General features: G+C 43.4%; 1 protein-coding gene and 1 long non-coding RNA gene across 2 annotated transcripts; both read right to left on the minus strand.

Annotated features, from left to right (window-relative positions):
- Nucleotides 1-4,904: 4,904 nt before the first annotated feature.
- LOC306923707 lies at nt 4,905-5,973 on the minus strand. Its single transcript, XR_013790099.1, has 3 exons — nt 5,843-5,973; nt 5,697-5,764; nt 4,905-5,516 (listed from the first exon to the last, which is right to left on the minus strand). It is a non-coding gene; the product is annotated as an uncharacterized lncRNA (long non-coding RNA).
- Nucleotides 5,974-9,695: 3,722 nt separating this feature from the next.
- Nucleotides 9,696-20,334, minus strand: LOC306923706 (cytochrome P450 2F3-like). Its single transcript, XM_079501960.1, has 11 exons — nt 20,133-20,334; nt 17,977-18,139; nt 17,562-17,714; nt 15,813-15,973; nt 15,392-15,460; nt 15,142-15,246; nt 13,769-13,907; nt 13,258-13,343; nt 13,057-13,158; nt 11,400-11,541; nt 9,696-10,089 (listed from the first exon to the last, which is right to left on the minus strand). The coding sequence occupies exons 1-11, from the start codon at nt 20,292-20,294 to the stop codon at nt 9,902-9,904; spliced, it is 1,470 nt and encodes a 489-aa protein (XP_079358086.1). The 5' UTR covers nt 20,295-20,334; the 3' UTR covers nt 9,696-9,901.

The following is a 20,334-nucleotide window of genomic DNA, read 5'->3' on the forward strand; positions in this document are numbered from 1 at the left end:
TAGAACCTGGTGTTGGAGAGGACAGTGTGGAGGACAACTAGAACCTGGTGTTGGAGAGGACAGTGTGGAGGGCAACTAGAACCTGGTGTTGGCGAGGACAGTGTGGAGGACAACTAGAACCTGGTGTTGGAGGACTGGACAGTGTGGAGGGAAACTAGAACCTGGTGTTGGAGAGGACAGTGTGGAGGGCAACTAGAACCTGGTGTTGGAGAGGACAGTGTGGAGGGCAACTAGAACCTGGTGTTGGAGAGGACAGTGTGGAGGGCAACTAGAACCTGGTGTTGGAGAGGACAGTGTGGAGGGCAACTAGAACCTGGTGTTGGAGGACAGTGTGGAGGGCAGCTAGAACCTGGTGTTGGAGAGGACAGTGGAGGGCAACTAGAACCTGGTGTTGGAGAGGACAGTGTGGAGGGCAGCTAGAACCTGATGTTGGCGAGGACAGTGTGGAGGGCAGCTAGAACCTGGTGTTGGAGAGGACAGTGTGGAGGGCAGCTAGAACCTGATGTTGGCGAGGACAGTGTGGAGGGCAGCTAGAACCTGGTGTTGTAGAGGACAGTGTGGAGGGCAGCTAGAACCTGGTGTTGGAGAGGACAGTGTGGAGGGCAACTAGAACCTGGTGTTGGAGAGGACAGTGTGGAGGGCAGCGATCCAGGAATCCAGAGTTGGTGTTGATTGGCTAGACCTCACTCTCTCACAGTGACTAATTAATTAACTAATGGTTGCAAAGAACTGCATGTTGCAAGACGCACGCACGCATGCACACACGCACGCACGCACACACGTACATATGTATAACAAATAGTCGCCTATTAACAAAGTGATGCGTTGAAAAGGCTACAATTATGCAGCAGCACCAACAACAAACAAATAAATACAAATATGTTGAGCATTATAATGTCTTCTGCATGCATATATTACCTTGTAATTAACTATTAAATTAATTTGAACATGTACAATAATCATGGAGAACTTATAGATTTAAGTTCAATCTGGCCAATCTGGACTGGAGGGGCACAAAATCCAATCTGGGGGGGAAATGCCCCCCAATAGAGCGTCGCAGTCCCGCCCTCTTTCATGACGACGCCAGGCCCAGGAAATGATTCCCAATGCATTTTTCCCATAGACATTTCAAAAAGTATTTATTTAAAGACTGTTACGCCGCGGACAAAGCCAACTCGAGTCGTGACAACTCATGACAACAAACACAATATTTTGGACCAAACAAACAATTACAAAGAAGAAAAACAACAAAAAAAGTAACCTGCCGTTTTTTTCTTCTCATCTTTATAATTTCCTGGGCCCTGGTAGGGGGCGGGACTGCGTAACTCTATAGTGTGTACCAAAATCTCCTGGAGGGGGCGTCAACATATGTGTCACATGGTAGCGGCCGCCATACTTGTTGGCTTGTCTGGTTTGTTTACATTTAGCGACGATCCGGTGTGCTTGTATACGTTCTTTTTTTAAACTGACCTCACAATGGTGCAGACTTGCTCAGTAAATAAGTGCCACAGCAAGTCACGTCGAGGGAATGAGCCAGAAAACGAAATTAGATTTTCAGCAATCCAGCATGGAGACAGCATCAAGGAACCCAGATTGACGAGTTTACAAAAAGACGTAGAATGGCTTGGATCTCGGCTGTATGGCGCACGGGCGCAGAGACATAACGTTCAACAAAGTATCTAAGCACAGCCGTGTTTGTTCACAACATTTTCCTTGTCCTTGTAATGTATTTGGGCCCAACGTTCTTTCTATCCATCCTGGTGTTGGTTCACTATGTTGTCGCCAAGAACGAGCTCAATATTTACAAAAACATACCACCGTCACTCTATTCTGAGTGATGTGAGCTAGAATTTAAAGCCCACGAGAGGGCCGTCCCTAGCTTTTCAGACGCTGCCCCCCTCTTGGTGACGTACACGTTTTCACACGCTATAGAGACGCCATTGAACTGCAGCCACCTGTAAGGTTTCTTTGAGAGCGGTTTTGAAGGAGTCTAGGTATTCACATTTCTTTAACGACTGTTGGTACCGCCCTACCAACAGTCATAAAGGAATGTGGATTTCCGTGGCATGGGAGGAGAACGAACTCAACCTCTTGTTTGAGCCAAATCTGGGTCGCGATGTTTAAGTCTCACTTGTTTCGTCATTTCATAGTTTTACATCTTAATGTCAAACCCTGACCAATGAGCTGAGCTCAGATTTTATGGGGCCAGTTTCGAATTGCAGCCATCCGTAGTTGCCCTTTGAGAGCGGTTTTGAAGGAGTCAAGGGATTCGCATGTCTTAATGACTGTTGGTAGGGCGTTCCACATTTTGGTGGCATAGGAGCGAAAATAATTTAGTCCCTTGTTTGTGCCGAATCTGGGTTGTACATGGTTCGTTGCACTCCCTCTGGTGTTGTGGGTGTGGACTTCGTTAACATTAAGGAAGTATCTAGACAGGTACATGGGTATCATGAGCTGTGGCCAAACTGTCATGTGACGACACTTTGAATAATAAATAAATACGACAACAGAACCATGACAGACTTAACAATCCGTTTATTAAATTCAGTTCATCATTTAGGCACTGAGCAATGAATCCACAGCCATTTACAGTAACATGTTTTATCATTTAGGCACTGAGCAATGAATCCACAGAGCCATTTACAGTAACATGTTTTATCATTTAGGCACTGAGCAATGAATCCACAGAGCCATTTACAGTAACATGTTTTAGAACACCACAAAGTTGGTACGGTGACTTTAAAATAAAATACACCATGAAATAAAATCCACCATACAATAAAATAAACCTTTGACACCAGCCTGTTACACATGTCATAAAAAAATCACACCCGTGTGAACTGAGTGGTGCAAGGTCTTATATAGCCTGATCAGCTGTGGTCACTGGTCACTGACGTAATGTCAGTGACGTAATGTCTCATTCCGGCCAATCACAATGCGCGCACATGTGCGCTGACAGTTTATGACATCAGGAAAACTCATGCGGTTTTATTTTCGTCTTTTAAGATAGATTTATAAAGTTACTATTTTAGTCGGAGATAGACTGGAGCAGTACTACGGCGTTCCCAACTCTCGCGGTGACGTCTTGCGAGGTTTCGTTTGTAAACAGAAGTCTCCATGCTGTTTGAGATTCACCCAGCTGCAGCCTCGCATATGAGCAGTCCCAGACACACACTTTACACACTTCTTCTAAAGTGTCTTCTAAAGTGTCTCCCTCAAACACGTCCATTGTGTATGTTTTTAGTGACAAGCGGATGAGATGAAATCCTTGTGTTTACATCCCCGTCGTTTCCACTTGAGCGACTGTGGCTCAAGAGGTAGAGCAGGTCGTCCAATGATCCATGGGTCGGCGGTTCGAATCCCGGCTCCTCCTGGCTACATGTCGAAGTGTCCTTGGGCAAGACACTGAACCCCAAATTGCTCCCGATGTGCTGGTTGGTACCTTGCATGGCTTCCGCCGCAATCTGTGTATGAATGTGTGTGTGAACGGGTGAATGTAATGCACAATCTATGTAAAGTGCCTTGGATAAAGGCGCTATATAAATGCACCATTTACCATTTCCAATAAGGAAGTGGTGTACAGTTTTGGTCCAATCAGATCGTTTTTTACAGCAGTGATTCGGTCAGCGTAGGCATAACTACCCGATCTTCTTTCTACACAAATTAGTCAAAACAAGACAAAGTTGACATTTACTAAAAATAAAACTGCATGAGTTTTCCTGATAAACTGTCAGAATCAGCTTTTGCGTTGGTTCATGTGCCAATGAGTGACTTTGAGAGCTGTTTCCCCCGTTACAATGGAAGTCAATGAGCGACTATTTTTATTTCTTAAACAACGGAGCGAAATAACTCATGGGATGGAATAGTTTGCCAATAAGGTAAGAAAACAACCCAAACCTCTAAAAAGTGGTCTTACCCTTTAAGACCATACTGCTTTGAATTGCCTGGGTGACGGAAAGAATGTCAAGGGGTGTGTTTGATGTAGTGATATCTGAGTGCTGGATTTCCTTTGAGGTGGCAGACTATATTGGTGTTAGGATTGCTGTTGTCCCGAATGGCAGCCTCCTCTTGTACTGCCTGATCATAAACACTCAGTTTAGCTCGAGCTACCTTGACTTCCCTTGCCACTTGTAGCTGCTCGCGTTCTCCCTTCTGAATCTCTATACTCGTTCTCTTTTTCTGCTCTTCTACTCGGGCCTCATATGCGGCCTCCTTTCCAGCAAGGTCAGCTGCTGCCTCTAGTCGACTGGCTGCCACAGATGGGGTTCTAGAATGGTGGCTTCTTCTGGAACTGACTCGTGACTGAGTACCAAATATAGAATGGGAAGAATCACGGTCACGCAGTTCATGAAGGCAATTATGTTGTTTTTCATTCAGCATCGTATCATATGCTATTTGCAAGAGGTCTTTTGTAATGGATTTGCATGCGTCAACCCGCCGTCTCACATCCGTATCTGGTGTGACATGATCTCGAATTTCGAGGAAGAGCTTTAGGATATTCTCTTTGCTTTTTACCAAGTTGTCAATTAAAGGTTCTATTTCACTGTCCGGAATGTTAGATTAGTCCTTAATGTACGCACTATAACCTTCCATTGCGCGTACATACCAAGTAGTGTTTTGACCTTTTTCTCTGCAGTTTCCCTTTGAAACACAAGCATTCTCTCTGTTGTGACTCGTTTACGGTTGCTGCGTCGAGGGCTTGTGGTTTCGTCCTGAAGTTTGTCTTGTAGATCCATCCAGCTTTCTTTGAGAGCTTTTAATGTTTGTTCTTTATCATGAATGGCATCCTTTACTTTGTCTTTCCGCAGGTTCCTTTTCCCTTTGGAGGGCATCCTTCAAGTCCTGAATTTCCTTGCTGACATTTTCAATTTGTTCATCCAGTTCCTGGTCTAGATCAGACCCATGTACCTCAACACTTATTTCTGGCATTTTATAGTTTGGACATATAGCACAGAAAAGGACTGAAAATGATCATAAAGGTGAACCAATGAAACCTCAGTGCAGTATTAAACACTGAACAAACCCTTCAATGAAATCACCACATTGCATTAAACCTCCAAAACCACAGTATTAAAACTGTAAGAAACCGTCATGAAAGGGACCTTGCATAAACCTTATCAACCGTAATTCATATTCATGGACACATGGCACTTGAAAACCCTTTAAACCATTTTTCAAAAAAATAATTGTAAATGTCCACAGTTCACATTCCTCTGTATGAACCTTTATTTTGTTTCTGGAGGTGTGTGTAATGTTCAATTGTGCATTTGTTGTGTTTGTGTGTTGAAGGGATCATCCATCAGACCACTAACCACTGTGATGCAGGCTGACAGAGTGGAGTAGGCCGATTTCTGGTGTACAGGCCTCAGAATCTGAGACTGGGGAAATGTAGATGTCTTGCAGGGGAGGTGGGGGGGCCATGTTGGGTCAAGTTTTCACTGTAGCGTACCAGGCTGGATAAAGAGGTTGAAGGCCGACTGATGATGTGAAGTTTCTTTATTAAATCAACGTGAAAACTAAAAACAAAGCACAAAACGTATAATCAATATAAGGCACACATAATCAATATAAGCAGACATAAACAAATACAATTTACAAGGTATATATATCAAACCACATAAGCAGACCACCAACTAAAACAATAAAATCCCACAATAATATCACACAAACAAATAACCATAAAAATGTACATTCACCTTGTTCCCTCTCCAGCTAGGTGCTAACTCATGATGTGCCTCGACCATGTCATTCTCCAGGAAAGTCACTAAAACCAATGAATCAATAATTAAAATCCGAAAGTTCCATTTCCATTTAATTTGTTATTTAATTTCTCTGCACTCACTTGATCCATTTGGTGTTCCATTTCATCCTGTTGAAGAGGTTAGGCTTAGCTTTCAATCCTCTTTGTTTGAGAGAAGCATGGTGAGGAACAAACATTTCCTCTGACTGATGTTGGGCTGTCTTTTATCTGTGTCAGTCTGGCTCAGGTGAGCGAGCAAGCTTCCTTCTTCTTTTAGTTTCCGGCAGGCTGTACACTGGTATGTGTAATGCTGCCCTCCTCAGGCGATGGGAATACCATCTCTTACACTTTGGAATTAAAATGGCTTAGTCCGCCCATGTTACCCCATCTCCATCTGTGCTCCCATTTCCCCCCCTTCTCATCTCTCGTTGGTCATCCACTCCCTGGCCCACTCGCCGGAGTGGGCGAGAATCCCTCCCTTAACGTAGTGTCCAGATCTTCTCCTGTTACATCCACCACATTGAGGAACCTTCTGGCTGCATCCAGCACCATTTTAATTCTCTCCGATTTTGTTTTTATATTCGCGGCACAGTGGATAACCATAGCAATGAACGCTAGAAATTAGTTATTATTCTCCTGAGTCTCCTCTGTATTCTCCTTTTCTGCCTCACTCGTGCTCCCCTCCACTTTCCTCACTGCTTCCGCATATGACAGTACTCCCTTCGATTCCTCCCGGATTTTGCTCACTTTCGCCTCCTTCACTTTTCTTGGGCATGCCGCTGCCCCTGTGTAATGCTTTCCACTGCAGTGCAAGCACTTGGGTTCTTCCTCTCTGTTGCACTTTTCCTCGCAACAGTTGTACTTCCCACACCTCCCGCATCTACTACTTCCCCCACATACGGCCGCAACATGCCCATAGTCCTGGCACTTAAAACACCTCAGAGGTGCTCTTTCAAAAGGCCTGACCCTGTAGCATATATAATCCACGTAGATTCTTTCTGGTAGCGCAGTCCCCTCAAATGTCAGGCGTACTGACTTGGATTTTTCCCGTTCCCCTTCTCTAAAGCGTGTTAGCCTTCTAGCTTCACTCACTCCACTGACCTCGCAAAATACTTCCTCCTTCATTGTTATAGGCACTCCGCTGATTACTCCTCTTCTCCTTTCTCTTCCTTCGAGTTGAAAGCATCTTACCGGGCACTCTCCAAACTTTTTAATCTTGACAGCTTTTCCCACCTGCTCCTCGTCCTTGCACTGGATGATGACCATTCCGGTTCTCGTGATCCTCACTAGTTCCACCTTCCCGACTGCTCTCTCCACAAACTTTCCCACTTGACGTGGGTCACTGAAGACGCCATCTCTCTGAGCCACCGCTGTCATTCCGACAGCACATTTGTCCTTGTCATCCTTGGCCCCACTAGCTTCGCTCCTCCGCCTTTTCCCATACACTCTTTTGTCCACACTTTCTTCAGCACCTGATATTTCCTTGTCCGATTCCAACTCTTCTTCACAAGATGCCACTTCCTCACTCCCTTCTCTCGTTTGTCTCAGGTCAGCCTCGTCAGATACGGTCGGGTTGTAGAACGGACTAGTGGGCCTCCTTTCTCTCATTTGTCCCAGCTCGTCATCGTCAGACATAGTCGGATTGTAGCCGACCGGACTAGCGGACCTCGACGGCAGGGGGCTGGATGGGTTGTACCCCCCCTCGTTCCCCGCCGCCTTCCTCACTCGCCCCTTCTTCCTCCCTTTTCGCCTACCTCCTGTGTCCTCCGCCATCCCTCCAGCTGATGACAGCACGCCTCACAGACAGTCACTCAGTACACAGTCACAGTGACAGCACTCCGATCTGCGTTCCCACATTTTGATCACAGCTGCTGCTTTGCTTTCAAAACGAGCAAGCTTCCTGTTGGCCCACATAGTCTTTCAAATTAAAAGCTTTTCCTCCATTTCGCTCCGGGGTCCGTTACACGATGTAATATTCTGAACTGGATGGATTTAGTTCCGTTACAAACGGAAATCTGTTTTGCATAGGCCCACATATCTGCCCAGTCCTCATCATGAATAGAGACGTCCAGGTCTTTTTCCCAGGACTGCTTAGTAATCTGAGAGGATAAAGATGAGTAGGAATTCAATACGTCACAGGAAATTGAAATTAGTTTTTTGGAAAATTGCAAAGAGGGCTCGTTCTACCTGTGAAGCAGAACTATTGGTTACAACTTAAGTGAAGTGTCCTCAGTTATAAAATGTCTAATTTGTAGATATCTGAAGAATTCAGATTTTGACAACCCATGCAATTGTGTGAAAGACATCAAGGTCTGGCCATCAAACAGATCTCCAAGTTTGGTAATGCCCTTCTCATGCCAGACCTTAAAGCCTCCATCCGAGTGTCCCGGCCTAAAGTCAGGATTGCCTACCACCGGAGTAAGGGCAGATGTCAGTTTAGCAAGGCCTTCTATATTACGCACAGACCTCCAGGCTTTGACTGAACATAGTATGATGGGATTAGTACAAAGTTTTCTAATAGACTTAAGGTCTTTTACGAATAATAAATTCCAAAGAGGGCACTTGGACTGTTTGTATTGATATTTATATTTGGAATTAATTTATCAGTTAACCACTTTAGACACACTGTACTGTAAAAATGGACCTGAGTCGCAATGTACTTGGTGAGGTCTTTTTCCATCTTCATCAAATATCTTTGTCAAAAATACCAGATCTATAAGCTCTGATAATTTTGGTGAATGCCCCCCCCCCCCAATAGAGGGTATGCGCATGACATCATCACACCCGGTATGTGGGAACGTCTACTAGTGGAAAAAAGCCCATACATCCAAACAGAAAAGTAAATGATATTAAACTCACTTTGCCACTCGATTTGCCACTCTCTTTATGCATGCGCATACCCTCTATAGGGATGCTGGTGTGGGGATGGTTAAACGTCAAGTAGGAAGTTATGTCCTAATAATGGAAATGGATATATTCATACTATCCGTTCATATTCGTTCTCATCTTTTTTTTTTTTTTAATTTACGTTTTATTGAATTTTAATCAAACATACATGAAAACGAAACGACTGACAATTGACAATACATACAACCGAAAACAAAAACAAGACAATATACGTACAATACACACAAGGGGAGATATCTGCCTCTCTTCTCTATTGATGATCATTCATAATACATAAGTACCTCAAACAGGTGCATATACAGGTTAAACAGGTTAAACTGAATTTACACAAAATCAGGTCTTATGGTAGAAACATGAGTAATCCATCTAAACCAGTTATCTGTGAAGACTTCAACTTGACCTCTGAAGCTGAATGTAATTCTCTCCATAATAAATATACTATAGATTAATCGTTCTCATTTTCAACATACTAAAGTACCACGTACCATAATATCATATACCGGTAAATGTACGGTTGTAAAAATTAACTGTCATTCAGGGGTACCATGGATGAAAACGTCATCAACGTAAGTTGAGTCAAGAAATCAGGTTATTACACTAATAATAAATGAATACAAACCTTAATCATGAGTTAAATAATAATAATAATAATAATAATAATAATAATAATAATAATAATAATAATAATAATAAACCTTTATTTGTATAGCACCTTTCATGGCATGAAATGCAGCTCAAAGTGCTTTACAGAGCAATGGAAAAAAAATAAAGAAAAATAAAGCATGAATAATTAGTTACAAAAGCACTACTGGTATCGGTTTTTTTCATTATGTCTGCTACTCAGACTTCTCCTATGTTACATAAATTGGACTTTAGGAATTTAGAAATGCTGCCATATAGAAGCATGACTGTATCTGACACACACGCACGCACGCACGCACGCACGCACGCACGCACGCACGCACGCACACACAGCATCGCTTTAGGTACAATAATACAAAGACAAAAGATGGGCCCGCACGGCGGTTAATCCGTCCCTGATTGGCGGATGGCCTTAAAGTGCCCCTACTGTACATTCAGTAGGACGTTATTTGTAAAAAATGTAGCTAAGACTACATTTTGCTTAACTTATGTACAAATCTTACAATGGACCGTAACATTCAGAGACATCAAGAGTAGTGACATATGTTTTCTCCCCCTTGTGCTTTCAGATACGAATGCAACAGTCCTCATAGTTCTTTCTCCAGACTTCTCCTACTTCACATCTCTCTGTCGGATCCCCATGCGGTAGGGTTTTGGGGTCAGAGTGACCCCAAACACAGGTACGTAGTCTGGCTGTCCTGCATCCTCTGGCCAGATGAACTGGAACCTCCTCAACAGAGTCACCATGATCAAGAAGAGCTCCATACGGGCCAGACCCTCTCCCAGGCACATGCGGGGACCTGGTTCATGTAAGGACATTCTGTCAGTGAATGAATGATAGCAAAAGAGACACCTTTTGCATGCTTTAGCGTATTGGTCAACGTGCATGTGATATGTAGTACATTTGTAGTACATTTTCTGATTACAGTATAAATTACAGATCTTAATAAGATGTTTAGTTTAGTCGTAGTTTGAAGTCACACAAACTCATTGTCCACCCAGATCATTAACATTTACACTCAAATTTAATCCTAATCACTTTTTCTCCCTTGCGGTGCTCTCTAATATAGCAGTCATCAATTTAAGTTGATGTGGATCGATGCTTGCCCACTGGTCATCCCTGATGCCCATGACCATCATACTGCTCCCACCTGTCCAGCAGATGGCACTGTCCCCCCCACCTCCCCCTTATCATATCCATGTCATTGTGTTGATTGACCATTGGGTCTACTACTGTGTTGTGTTCTTTAATCTTCTTTTTAAGGGCGTGCATGTGTGTCAGTAAACTCGGTTTACTCCTTAAAGGACAACCAAGGTTCATGTTTTAGGTTGTTATTAGAGAAAGTAAAAGATGAGTAGTTTTTTTCATTTGCTGCTTTCTTTCGTGTTATCGATTTTAGCTATTTTTGACTAAAATGAAAGAAAGCTGCAAAAACTTTATGAAAAAATAACACTCATGTTGCCACGGAAACGGTCGACAGCGTGATGTCTCTATATAGTATGACGAGCAGAGCAGTAGAGCAGAATTAGTATATCATTAAGACTATAATAAAGGAGGTATCTAGAGATAGGCTTTAGACTCAAACGTGACCAGCTCCGTTCCCTCCCCAGTCCCTAAGAAGACATACAGTCCTTTAATCATAAGGCCATAAAGCCTTTCCCAACACATCCTACTGATAACCCCTACAAGCATAGGTATTCTCGGTTACAACTCATCTTTTACTTTCTCAACCTAAAACATGAACATTGGTTAAAAAAACAAAAACAAAGTTGCCCTTTAACTTCCTGCACTTGGGCCCTGCTTAAAATCCTCATGCAGGGCTGGGCTGGGCTCAACGGCTTAGTAGTTCTAGTGATAACTATGGTGTGTGAACATGTATTTTATCGTGATAACGGGGCCAAAGTACAGTATGTCAAGGCCAATGTCAAGATTCTTTATTGTTACTTCCACAGTACACACTCTGAGTCACACATACATGTGGGGGGAACAGTATTCTCCTCATGCATGCAAACCCAGAAAATAATTCATTAAAAACAAATCACTTAAACTCAGTGTTCTCTCATACCCAGATTGGAAACCAGATAAACCGCTTTGACAGAACCTACTCACCTGCAGAAAAGGGCATGAAGGCTTCTGGCTTAACGAACTCTCCCTGGTCATTAAGGAAGTTTTCAGGGTTGAACTCATTAGGGAATTTCCACTGTCCCTCTTCAGACAGTACGGAGGACAGATTGGGAATGATCATAGTACCCTGGGGGGAAACAGAAACAAAACAAAAACATTAGAAATAAATTAATTAACTGTGTAGTTTATTTATGTTACCACTGTAAAACCTTTGCTATGCCTCATACCATATGATCACAGATACATTTGTATCATGAATCTAGAGACTTTTGGATGGCTGGTCATTTTGAAAGTGGCTCTCAAGTCAAATAAAGTGTGTATAGAGCTAACAAGTGATGCCATTTTTTTCACCAGCGCAGGTTCCAGAGGTAGAAATCCCATATTTCTACATAGACGTTTCAAAAAAATCCGGACAATTGGAACCAAGGCAACCATACTCATGATAAATCATGACCATAAAACATTTGAATTCTGTTCATAAAAATTGGACAATGCAAAAAGGGCAAAGGTAAAAGACTGTACCAACCTCCTCATAGGGAGCAGTTAGGGGTTCAGTGTCTCGCTCAAGGACATTTTGACAATAATAGTACAATAATAACACATTTAGGGGCGCCCGCTGGCCTAGTGGTCCAGGCGCATGCCACATATAGGCTCTAGCCTGACAGCATGTCGTGTGTTCGAGTCCCGTTCATGACGACCTTTGCTGCATGTCTCCCCCTGTCTCTCTCTCCCTCTTTCCTGTCAATCTTCACTTGTATCTATCAATAAAGGCAGAAAAGCCAAAAAAAACAAACCTTTAAAGGAGCATTCAGTGATTTGGGTGATTTGGAAAACCACCCAGTCCGCCCGGTAACAAAATGTGCACATGCACGCTCTACAGTGGGGGGAAGTGCAACAGCCCAACAGCATGTGCACCAAGGCCCGCCCCCACTCGATCATGATTGGAGGAAGGCCCCACTCATCCTGATTGGATGAAGGTTTTGCCACCCACCACCAAAACTGAAACTAGGGTATTTTGACCCCAGGGGCTCACTGGGGACAGGGAGGAACTCCTTATATGGTCAGCACACTCTATAGTAGGGAGGATTATCCAGAAAAAGAAGAAAAAATAAGTGATATTTGAATTAAGTCAAATCACTGAATATACCTTTAAATAATAACACATTTATATGGCGCTTTTCTTATTACCCAAAGTTGCTTTACAAACAAAACAACTTTATTAAGAGAGAAAGTTAATAACTAGGCTAGAAACACAGGGGGAGCCCAGGATCGAATGCAGGAAGCTTCCGATTCCCAAGCTCTACCTCCTGAGCCACTGACATGTCCACAACACCTGTCTCTTCTTACCCTGGGTATGGAGTATCCCATGAGCTCTACCTCCTGAGCCACTGACATACCCATGACACCTGTCTCTTCTTACCCTGGGTATGGAGTATCTCATGAGCTCTACCTCCTGAGCCACTGACATGCCCATAACACCTGTCTCTTCTTACCCTGGGTATGGAGTATCCCATGAGCTCTACCTCCTGAGCCACTGACATGCCCATGACACCTGTCTCTTCTTACCCTGGGTATGGAGTATCCCATGAGCTCTACCTCCTGAGCCACTGACATGCTGCCCATAACACCTGTCTCTTCTTACCCTGGGTATGGAGTATCCCATGAGCTCTGTGTCTTTAGTGGTACAGTGGAAGACACTGAGAGGAACAGTGCTCGCTATCCTCTGGACCTCATGGGTCATAGCCTGTATGGACAGAGAACCATTACACACAGTGTCATCGTATATGATCCACAAAATGTATCAGTCGATCAGAAACATTGATCAATGATGATGTCACCTAACCTGGACGTAGGGCATCTGGTGCCTGTCGTCATAACTGGCATGGTCCTTCCCCTCTAACACCCGGTCTATCTCCTGCTGACAGCGTTCTAAGAGAGAACGTGGTATTTTCATAAACTGCTACGATTTATAATAGCATGTTAGAACGTAACATGACGGACAAGACAGAGAATACACAGTAGAATCCTCTGTGTTAATCCACTGTGTCATTTCACAGTTTTTTTTTTGATTTTTGCATTGGCTATTAAAAAAATATATAAGATATACAAGCTCACAGCGTGTCACTTTGTGATGCACTGCAAGCTTGTACTGTACATCTGTTATTTTTTAACATTTTAGATTTTCAGATGTCCTTGAAGTTACCCACAGCACACATTCTAGATCCAGAGTTGAACACAGTAACCTCTTACCCAGTACAACCGACAGAGTGCAAGGTCAAAGTGCCATATACCTTAGTCAACAACAGTATGTGATCCAAGAAATTGAGTGCCAACATGTGCAACAAAGTGTTTACCCTGTATTTGTGGATAGGTCATAAGGTAAAGGAAGGCAGTAAGCAGGGTGTTGGATGTAGTGTCAGTCCCAGCAAAGTGCAGATCCAGAACGTATGAGATTAGCTGCGGCTCTGAAAATGATGAGCCATCATCCCCTCTCTGGACAGAACACAGTGAGGTACATTTGGTTCAGTATGGAGAATGAGGAGGGCTTACATTTTCAAAATTCATGCTATATTAATATCTTAAGCCGTGGTTCCCAAACGGTGGTGCGTGAGCACCTTCTAGGGGGTGCGCAACATGAAAAGGCTAATGGTGGTGCTATGGTTTTATTTTTTATTTCAAATATATTAACATATTATGCCAATATTTGGCAAGTACGTATGCAGAATATAGCCTGTATGGCTGGCGACAAACTTATTAAGCCACCGAGAGGCTAAAAGCGGGGAAATGTAGGCCTACTGCCAGACGCGCTGCATGCCAAGGACTCACTTCTCCAGTGTACTGCGTTTATTCATTTATTAAAGGTATATTCAAACAATTGATTTGGCATCATAACAAAGTGCGTTGTGCAAGATAGTATACAGATAGCAGCATGGTGTTGTCTTAGCGTTTGCGTTTGTAAAGCGGTCAGCAAAGTTGGACTTCCCCGTCGTTCACCCCCTCTCCTTCCATTCATGAAATGCCACCAGTGAACAGCTGACTTTACTACCTGTCTGACGTACCACCCAACACCACGTGACCATAGTAACCATAGCAACCCATCGAGCTGTCTAACCTGTCACCAACATAGCCTATGCTGCATATATATGCCATATTCAGCTTCATACATGTGCATATATGTGGATACTGGGAAATAGGAAATATATGTCTTTATATAGCTTATACAATTTATATTCCATGTAGGGGTGCATCAGATGGGTTTGGAGGTAACAGGGCGTGTATGGCCACAAAGGTTTGGGAACCGCTGTCTTAAGGTATACTGTATCAGGGTTTCCTGTACATCTAGTAGTTAGATGCGCACATGGGGATGCGCAATATGGACAAAATGTCATACCTTAACATAGCTCTGATCGGAACCTCTCCCTCCACTATAGCTCTGAGTCGAGATGAGGTTCCTCTACGTAAGTGGCTGGCAGAGTAACCCTAACCTCAACTCAGTAAAATGAATACAACAATACAAGAACTACTGGGGCGAGGCCAGCTCGCATTGTAGGCTAAACGAAACGCTTGCCCCAAAACACACTCATCCCCATTTTGTAGGGCCTACAAAATACCACACTATGGTTACTGCTCCGAGACAGTGACTGAAAGAAACATCACAAAATCTAGTAAAGTAACATCTGTCAGACCATGATGCATGCCATGCATGCACATATTGGTGCACACTCACCTTATCCAGTTCATCCAGGTAGCAGTCAATGAAGTCTCGTGGTTTCCCAGGGATTCTAGTCTGTTTGTGCTCTGTTACTATACGAGTTGACTGTGCCTGACATTGCTGAGAAAGAGACACTAAAGGCATTAATTTGGAAAAACGGTGCCATTCATTTATTAATTTAAGCCACAGTAATCCTTTTCATATTTTGGTTGTATTAAAAATGACAAGAGGCCATGATTTTGAACCCCAGGCCCAGCAAACATACCTCAACATTCTTAAAGGCTTTCTGGAATGGAAGTGGAAGGTAACGGATCATGTGACAGGAGTCATACAACTGGGGAAAGAGAAATCATTAATTCAATTTGACCCACTATAAATGGAATTGTAAATGGAATGTACTTATATGGTCTTAGAGAGCCCTTGTTGTTCAAGTATGTAAAAGACTGCTTGCGGAGACATGTAAAAGTGTTCGAACTCTAATAATAATATCACTTAAATGCCAATGATATCTCATTTGGCTGACCAGTTGAAACACTTGAAACACCCATTTATCAGTGATTTATTTGTTCGTAGTTATTGCACTTTGGCTTTTAGGGCAGAATAGTTTGGATGATTTCCAGTACATGTTCCATGTAATTCACATCAAAGACTGAGAAGATGTTTTACCAGTACTTCACGTCACCCACCATGGCCCAGGGTCCGTTGGTAATCTTTGCATTCTCAATGTAGAGGCGAACTATCAGTTTGATGAAGTCGTTGTCGTAATCGTAGCGTGTTCCAAATAGAACCTGGCAGATGATATTGGAGGCTGCATTATGGAACAATATGTGAGGGTCCAAGGTTTTACCTAAAGAGAAAAAAGACTTAATGAACAGTGAACAATATTGTTACCTGACACAACAGTGAAACATTTAATGTGTGAATGGCTACATTATTAATAACCAAATTCAAATTTGTATTTTCTTTTCTTTTTTTTATAATCTTTATCCCACGATTCTGTAACCCATTTTTCACCCCTGTGTCAATTATCTAATGTGATCCTGGGCTCTACACACCCTCCGCCAACCTAGTCCCCATATATGGGGGACATGGGGAGAGCAACGGACTTGAACTCATGCTTCCTTCATGCCTGAGTGTCCAAGTTGCTCCTTTACACCTGCCAGGGGGGAGTTTCCCTGGTTGGACGTAGCGCGTGGATTCCGTGGAAGGAACACGTTATTCCAACCAGTTCCTTTCCCCTCCATCAGGCGCCCCGGCTGGCCAGAGGGAGGCAGTTTAGAGACCAGGTTTACTGCATGTTTTTTGTGAGGGTACCTACCCTAGGGGACACGGGGAGAACATGCAAACTCCACACAGAAAGTCCCTTTCGCCAACCCCGCCTTCGGGTATGGGCACTGATGACGCGGAGGAGGAAACACGCCGCCAGCTCCCACAGCGTCCCGAGCGGGAATCGAACCCAGGACCTTCTAGCTGTGAGGCGACAGCACTACCAACTGTGCCACCGTGCTAAATTTGCATTTTTAACTGACTGTTAGTAAAGATGGCAACAATGATGATGTGCCTTATTGTTATTTGGAAGCATACTGTAAGAGACATTTGAGCCGTGTTGTTTCTTATTTGATGACATCACTGCAGGCCATTAACCCTGTCCCTAATCAAGCGCAGGTGTTGCAAACAGTTTTTGACTGTTTCAGGAAAGCTGTGGTCTGTGTCCATTTGACTGCTTTATTGTATTAATTTGTATATTGAAGTGACAGATAGGCTACAGAGAATACATCATTTGTTATCAACTCAACGGGCACATTTGAATATCAGTCTTATTGAACTTTCATCCCTGGCTGTCGGCAACCAGCATTGCCTAAAGTATAGCATACAAAATACAAATACAAAGGATTTCGGTACACTACTGTAAGCCGAGTTCACCTTATTGAGATTTTTGTGTGCATAACGCTTTTTAATTTTATAAGGAGTTTTCCCAGCAGTTCGCTAAAACAGTTGACTTATATTATGTTAGGTGGAAGGGTCGTCACCTCAAGCAGGTCACAGGTGGGAAGGGCCACACTGGCAAAATAAATCCCACAACCTGAGGGGCTACTTTGCCACAACTCTCACACCCTTAACCACTTAACCCTACTGACAACTGTACTGTATGTCACTGGCCGGAGTTCCTAGAGAGGATCTATACTTACTTGGCCCTTCCTTTTCTCCCTCTACACCAAATCTATTCGCCTATAAATATCCGAACACAACGTCACAACACAACGTCTTGTAGATCTGCTATTTTGGCTGAATGTTCGCCTATTTGCGACGAACGTTCACATATTATGTCTTGGCCAGAATAGCCCCATGCTACGGTTCATGGGGTTAACTCACACCAGATGAGCCTGGACACTTCATGGAGAAGTGGAATAAGTAGGCACAGATAACCAACGTACCATTGTGCTTCTTCAATGGTTCCATGACGTATTCTAGCTCTTCCAGAATCCTCTCCTCCATGGACTGTTTCCCCAAGCCAAAGTTCCTCAGGGTCATCAGTGCGAAGCGACGATGCTCCCTCCAACCGGGATTGTAGTCCACCAGAATCACCCCTAATGTATTAGTGCGATGACAGAAAAACTCATTGGAAATGCGTCCAATCAAACACTGATATATCAAGGCCATTTTGTTGGGTTTTAGTTTCAGTCAAGCAAAAATAATCTCTCATGCTGAGAGAGACACACACACACACACACACACACACACACACACACACACACACACACACACACACACACACACACACACACACACACACACACACACACACACACACACACACACACACACACAAACATCACATCACTGTCTCACCTTTCCCTTGGGTTACATCATTGACCATGAGGTCTTGGGGCCGTCCAGCGAAGTCAGCAGCCTTAGTGACCATTGCCTCTTTCATGGCCTGGAGCCCGTGGATGATCACGGCTGGTCTAGGGCCAATGAACAGACTGTAGACATTACCATACGCCTTGCCCAGCTGTATGACAAGACAGACAGTCAAGGAGTGTTGACCTTGACATACCTGTATACATCTATGCTGATTTACGACAGGGAAAAGTCCAATCAACACACAGAAAATAAATTGTCAACTAACAGTCCATGTTTCTAATATATTTAATTAAAAATAAATATTGATACATTAAACTCAAACTACTGCTGCTGTTCACCCATAAAATGGCCGTACACTGCACATAAACAGTCTTTAAATATATTATAACTATATAGCCATATGGTTGCAGTTGTTAGCCCCTTTGATGATGTCAAGGCAGGGCATGCTCAAGGCCAAGGTTGCCAGTGTATCTAACAAGGTCCCAGGTGTTGCTGATTGATTGGCAGAGATAGACAGTTTTCAAAGCTACCTCCCATATCAGTTTTGATATTTAGCTGCCAGTTGCCGCATGTCAGTATTGTGTAATGTATGTGTAAATACAGGAACATATGGCACATGGCAACCAGGGCCAGGCAACACTCTCTAGTCTAGACAGTAGATTTTGTCACAGCACAGGTTGTGACCATTCATGTTATAACTATTTGTCACCAGGAAAGGGTCCAAATCAACTTCTGAAGTGGGGATACTTTAAATTAGGTTTACATAAATTAAATGTATCATGCAATAACCATGTTACCCGTAGGCTACCACAGTGGTTGGTTGGTTGAGAATCACTGGGCTACCCCACAACCTCAAACCGGAGCAGAGCATCATAAATTATTATTGGCAATGCACATTAAAATCCTCAGTGTTCAATAATCTATTTGTAACTCTATGAGTGTGCAAATGTAACAATAAGTGACCATTTGGTTACATTATATACAGTATAAGATATAACCAATGGATAATACACTCAGGTTCAGCCCTGGAAAATTCCATATTCCATTTATTCCTATAGCTATAGCCTACCTCAGGGGTGGGCAACTTTGATGATGGAGAGGGACACTATATTTTCCACACTCCCTCCAGAGGGCCACATTGCATATGTCAGGCAGAAACCTACTGTGTCATTCTATGTCACACAAAAATAGCAATAATAGCCAATCTACAAGCTCAAACGTGTGGCTGTGTGAAATGTTTTGAGCTTGTAGATCTGCTATTTCTGCTATATTTGAATTGGAATCCTGAATACTATTTTTTTTAATTTAATTTCAAATGCAATTAGTTTACTTCCATTAACTTTATGAACTTAATTACAAATACATTTGAAAGCTGAAAGTTATATCAGTATTCAAATATTAACACATGTGGCCCCTGGCCGTGAGTTGCCCATGTATGGCCAGCCTAAAATGTGGCCCCTGGCCGTGAGTTGCCCATGTATGGCCAGCCTAACACATGTGGCCCCTGGCCGTGAGTTGCCCATGTATGGCCAGCCTAACACATGTGGCCCCTGGCCGTGAGTTGCCCATGTATGGCCAGCCTAACATGTGGCCCCTGGCCGTGAGTTGCCCATGTATGGCCAGCCTAACATGTGGCCCCTGGCCGTGAGTTGCCCATGTATGGCCAGCCTAACACATGTGGCCCCTGGCCGTGAGTTGCCCATGTATGGCCAGCCTAACATGTGGCCCCTGGCCGTGAGTTGCCCATGTATGGCCAGCCTAACATGTGGCCCCTGGCCGTGAGTTGCCCATGTATGGCCAGCCTAACAAATGCAATATCGCAGAGGAATTGACTGCAGAATTCTACTATAGTGTTTTGTGTACTCAGCCAATAATTAATTGCTGCGACTTAATTGGGGTCAGCTCAGCCATGTGGTAGAATATCCATTTGAAAATTCTAAATCATCTCCACTTCTTATACGACATTCACATTCGACAGTTCAAAGAATAAGCAATGCAAAGGCATCATGACATTAACTAACTAGCAGTGTGTTTAAGCTCAAAAAGCAGATATAGCAGATCAAATACATGTTGCAGTCTAAAAACATGTAGAAACCCTTTAAATTAACACTATTTATTCAGTGAAACATAATCTTTCTTACCCTTTCAAAGTCCTTCATGGGGTTTTCTATGCCAAGTTGCAGCAGGTTGCCCAGGAGGGGCAGAGGAGTGGGTCCAGGGGGGAAGTTCTTGGGCCTTTGCGGTCTGAGGAGGTAGAATAGGAGACCGACACAGAGCCATAGCAGGACAAACGAACCCAACATGGTGAGGTGAACACAACACGACACAACACAACACGACACG

This window comes from Electrona antarctica (assembly GCF_951216825.1).
Source record: "Electrona antarctica genome assembly, chromosome: 5".
NCBI classification, from domain to species: Eukaryota; Metazoa; Chordata; class Actinopteri; order Myctophiformes; family Myctophidae; genus Electrona; species Electrona antarctica.

Coding starts and splice junctions, on each gene's coding strand:
- LOC306923706 (XM_079501960.1), bottom strand. CDS start 20,294: ATGTTGGGTTCGTTTGTCCTGCTATGGCTCTGTGTCGGTCTCCTATTC. Junction 17,715..17,976: donor TGATGTAACCCAAGGGAAAG/GTGAGACAGTGA, acceptor CTAATACATTAG/GGGTGATTCTGGTGGACTAC. Junction 15,247..15,391: donor AAGCCTTTAAGAATGTTGAG/GTATGTTTGCTG, acceptor TCTCTTTCTCAG/CAATGTCAGGCACAGTCAAC.